General features: G+C 35.9%; 1 protein-coding gene across 1 annotated transcript in view; it reads left to right on the forward strand.

Annotated features, from left to right (window-relative positions):
• The window catches only part of LRP1B (LDL receptor related protein 1B), a 1,854,983-nt gene that overhangs the window by 1,065,586 nt on the left and 785,392 nt on the right, over positions 1 to 4,005 (forward strand). The window contains exon 9 of the mRNA XM_077767810.1: positions 3,276 to 3,447. Coding sequence (XP_077623936.1) covers positions 3,276 to 3,447 — 172 coding nt within the window. The remainder of the gene's footprint in view (positions 1 to 3,275; positions 3,448 to 4,005) is intronic.

The raw sequence follows: 4,005 nt of genomic DNA on the forward strand, positions 1-4,005 counted from the left end.
CTGCCCCCGCCCCCCCCACCACTCTCTATTAAAAACAAAGCACACCAAAACAAAAACCAACAAAAAAAGAACAAAAACAAACAAAAACAAAAGTGCCCTCCTAGTAAGAAAGGAATTAGAATAGGACAGATATTTTGACCTATTAAAATTAAAACTTACTAAAATCTAATTTAAGCAGTTTATTCAGAAAGAGCTAGACTATCATGTATCCCATGTGGCCCTGGAGATACTTTGCTAACAAAAGCAAATGCCTATTCACAAAAGTATTTTTATTAATTTAATAGGCTGGACTAAATTTTGCCTTCTGATGTTTTCAAGTACTTCCTAGAATGAGAATTCCATGAATGTCACTGAGGTCAAGCTCCTTCCCATCTGTATAGGTTCTCCATTGTTGAATTATAAAGTTTTGCAGATAACACTCAGTAAACACCTAAAGGAGATCTCTAAGTAGAAATAAGCCTTATTCACTAGTGTACTTCCTGAAATTAAATTTTACCTCAGTGATTGCACTAATTTCATGCAAGATTCTTATTCTTGGGAGCTGAAATACATGAATCTCTTCTTTCTTTTGTAATCTGAGACACAGATATTCTATAATTATCCCTTAAGGGTACTTTTTCCTTTCTAATCAGTCTTTAACAATGAAATTATTTTTCCTTCCTTGACAGACAAGCAAATGCACTAATCGGGGAAATTAAAAAAGATGTCCAATATTAGATATGAGGCCAGTTGTTTCATTCTTACTTTAACCTGTCCTAAAACCCCAAATTTCTTGGAAGGCCTTAGTTAGGACTTTTAGAGGACCTAATTTCTAAAATGACTATGATGGATCTTCTTTTCAATATGTCATTCCAATGTTAAATCTTGAAACAATGATGAGAAATTAAAATGATTTTCCTCATGACTACTTTTACAAAGTTTTTAATGTCTGAAGTTTTTAATTATTCATTTTTTCCCGTTTCTATCACCTGAGTTTTTTTTTTTTTTTCTGATTCCCTAAACATATTCTAACTCTGCCACTAAGTAATCAAACATAGATAAATTTTTCTAAGTATTCAGGCTACTGGCAGAATGGTCTATCCACCATTCTCAGCTTCTCCCACATCTGTCAGAGGTAGCAGAGCAAGCAATGGTGTACTTACTTTACGGGAAACAGGTTCTTCTGAAGGAGGACACGGGGACAGGGAGTACAATTGATCTTTACCATGTGACTATATTTTCTACCTGCCCAACTTCCCCTTCTATGGCTATGCTTTCTCTCCAGCATGTGGAAGAGCAGTAAAAGTATGCCACAACCACACCTCCCAGAAGAATGGCTCTAAACTTTGGGCAAAACATGCATGATATTATTGTTGATGGAAGAATTCCATTCACTTGGAATTTTTATAGGAAAAAGTATTGCTCAAGTCAAAATTGGACCATAGATTTATCTAGTGAACATGATGTCAGCTTATGTGGATATGATATTAGTAAATAAACACACGACATCCCCGCCCCTTCTCTTTGGCATGTGTGTGCGTGCAGACGCAGTCACAGGCACACACACATTAGGGAATAACTCTTACACAGAAAAATATTATTTGGGCTTTAGCATGGAATGATTATCCTTGTTAATTCCTATCTTTCATTTCTAGCCTGGACATGAAGAAATGCGATATGATCACCACCACCCCCCAAAACAAAACATGCAACAACCAGTCTTCTTGTAATTACAATTCATATGACAGGACAAGCGATAGTAATAATGAGTCATGTAGGTTGGAGAGAATGAATCAAATGCTTTTGCTTAAAGTACAAAATTTATAAAATATCCTGCTTAAAATAAAAAATTGGGGGCATCTGGGTGGTGCACCTGTGGGTTGAGCATCTGACTTTGGCTCAGGTTATGATCTCATGCCTTATGGGTTCAAGCTCCAAGTTCAGCTCTGTGCTGACATCTCAGAGCCTGGAACTGTTTCAGATTTTGCACCTCCCTCTCTTGCTTCCCTTTCCCCATTCGTGCTCTGTCTTTCTCACTCTCAAAAAGAAACATTTAAAAAATTATAAAAAAATAATTTAAAGAACTTATAATTTTGTTCTATAAAATACCTTACAATCAAACCATCATTTTTTCAAATTCTCTTAACTACAATCTGTGCTAAAAGTTCACTAAAAGTGCAATATAATGCCAGAGAATTGTGACAGATTGCTTTCAACAAAATCTCTAAAGCAAATTAAATGATAGCCCCACCCTACCCTGAGGCAGAAGCATTGTAAATCAAACCTAATATAAGGAATACCCAAAGGCATTGTGCACAGCCTACAGGCATTTGTATGGGAAAATCAGTAAACCCATTCTTTCTGTGCTATAGTAGCAGCTTTCTGCAAATGTAAATTGTCCATACCCATGTTCAATCCCCAGGACCTCTGCTAAGCAGAGTTAGCGTGTTAGTGTCATGGATAGCAAACAGCTCCATTTCTGTTACGAATAGCCTTTACGTNTGAATTTTGTTTTTACAATTATTTAAATATTTGGTTTCATTATTTATTGTTTTTCTTGCTGGAGCAAGTATTCATCTAAGTGTAACATGTGACTTAAAATTTTTAATGAAAAGGGGGCACTTGCATGGCTCAGGTCATGATCTCAGGGTCCCACAAGTTTGAGCCCGGCTCAGGCTTTGTGCCAACATCTCAGAGCCTGGAGCCTGCTTCAGATCCTGTGTCTCCCTTTCTATGCCCCTCCCCGACTCACACCTCACACTCTGTTTCTTTCTCTCAGAAATACAATAAAAACATTAAAATAAAGTTTAAAAAATGAATTAAAAATGGGATTTTGAACTTATTATAAAATAAATTTTCAAAGGTATTTTCTCATGAGTCCACACAGCCAGAGCTGCACTGTTTTAGATTCTGTATCTCCTAATTATATGAACAAACAGCCCATAAAATCATCTCAAATTTTATATAACAGTGTCTTAAGCATACAATTGAATATGCTTGGAAGTTAGGTTCTTACTAGCCTTTGAAAAGTAGCTACTAAACATGTTTTCTTAATGAATCATGAATAAAATTTTCCATATATTTGGAACTGCTTTATCTACCACTGCGTAATGTTTTCTTCTCAGAGAAAAAGAAATAAATTAGTGAAATGTTGAATTCTTGAAGAGAAAATAAATGATAATATGTATGTGACTCTTCTATGGAGATTTTCCACAGTAGTAAATAGCAATCAGTTTTCCTTTCAAGTTAAAAGCAACATAATTAAAAATCATAGTTATTTTTGCCCCTCTATATAGATCAGACATCTTTATGGTATAACTGTGTTTGAAGATTATTTGTATGCAACCAATTCTGATAACTTCAGTATCATAAGGATAAACCGATTTAATGGCACTGATATTCAATCATTAATTAAAATGGAAAACGCTCGAGGAATCCGAATTTATCAAAAAAGAACTCAACCAACAGGTAAGACACAAGCCTTCTACATTGCTTTTATAATGGTGGGGTTGAATGGGGAGATGGTCCTTGTGCTCTATATGGAGTTAAAGTGGGTGAGTCGAAAATTCTGTTTGATAGCAAAAGGGTACATGTCTGCCTGATAAAATGGAAGAGTGCTCCCTGCACAAGTTTCAATGACACATTCTTCAGTTCCNTTCAAATTCTCTTAACTACAATCTGTGCTAAAAGTTCACTAAAAGTGCAATATAATGCCAGAGAATTGTGACAGATTGCTTTCAACAAAATCTCTAAAGCAAATTAAATGATAGCCCCACCCTACCCTGAGGCAGAAGCATTGTAAATCAAACCTAATATAAGGAATACCCAAAGGCATTGTGCACAGCCTACAGGCATTTGTATGGGAAAATCAGTAAACCCATTCTTTCTGTGCTATAGTAGCAGCTTTCTGCAAATGTAAATTGTCCATACCCATGTTCAATCCCCAGGACCTCTGCTAAGCAGAGTTAGCGTGTTAGTGTCATGGATAGCAAACAGCTCCATTTCTGTTACGAATAGCCTTTACGT

The sequence above is a fragment of the Crocuta crocuta genome, unplaced genomic scaffold (genome assembly GCF_008692635.1).
Source record: "Crocuta crocuta isolate KB4526 unplaced genomic scaffold, BGI_CrCroc_1.0 scaffold154, whole genome shotgun sequence".
In the NCBI taxonomy this organism is placed as follows: Eukaryota; Metazoa; Chordata; class Mammalia; order Carnivora; family Hyaenidae; genus Crocuta; species Crocuta crocuta.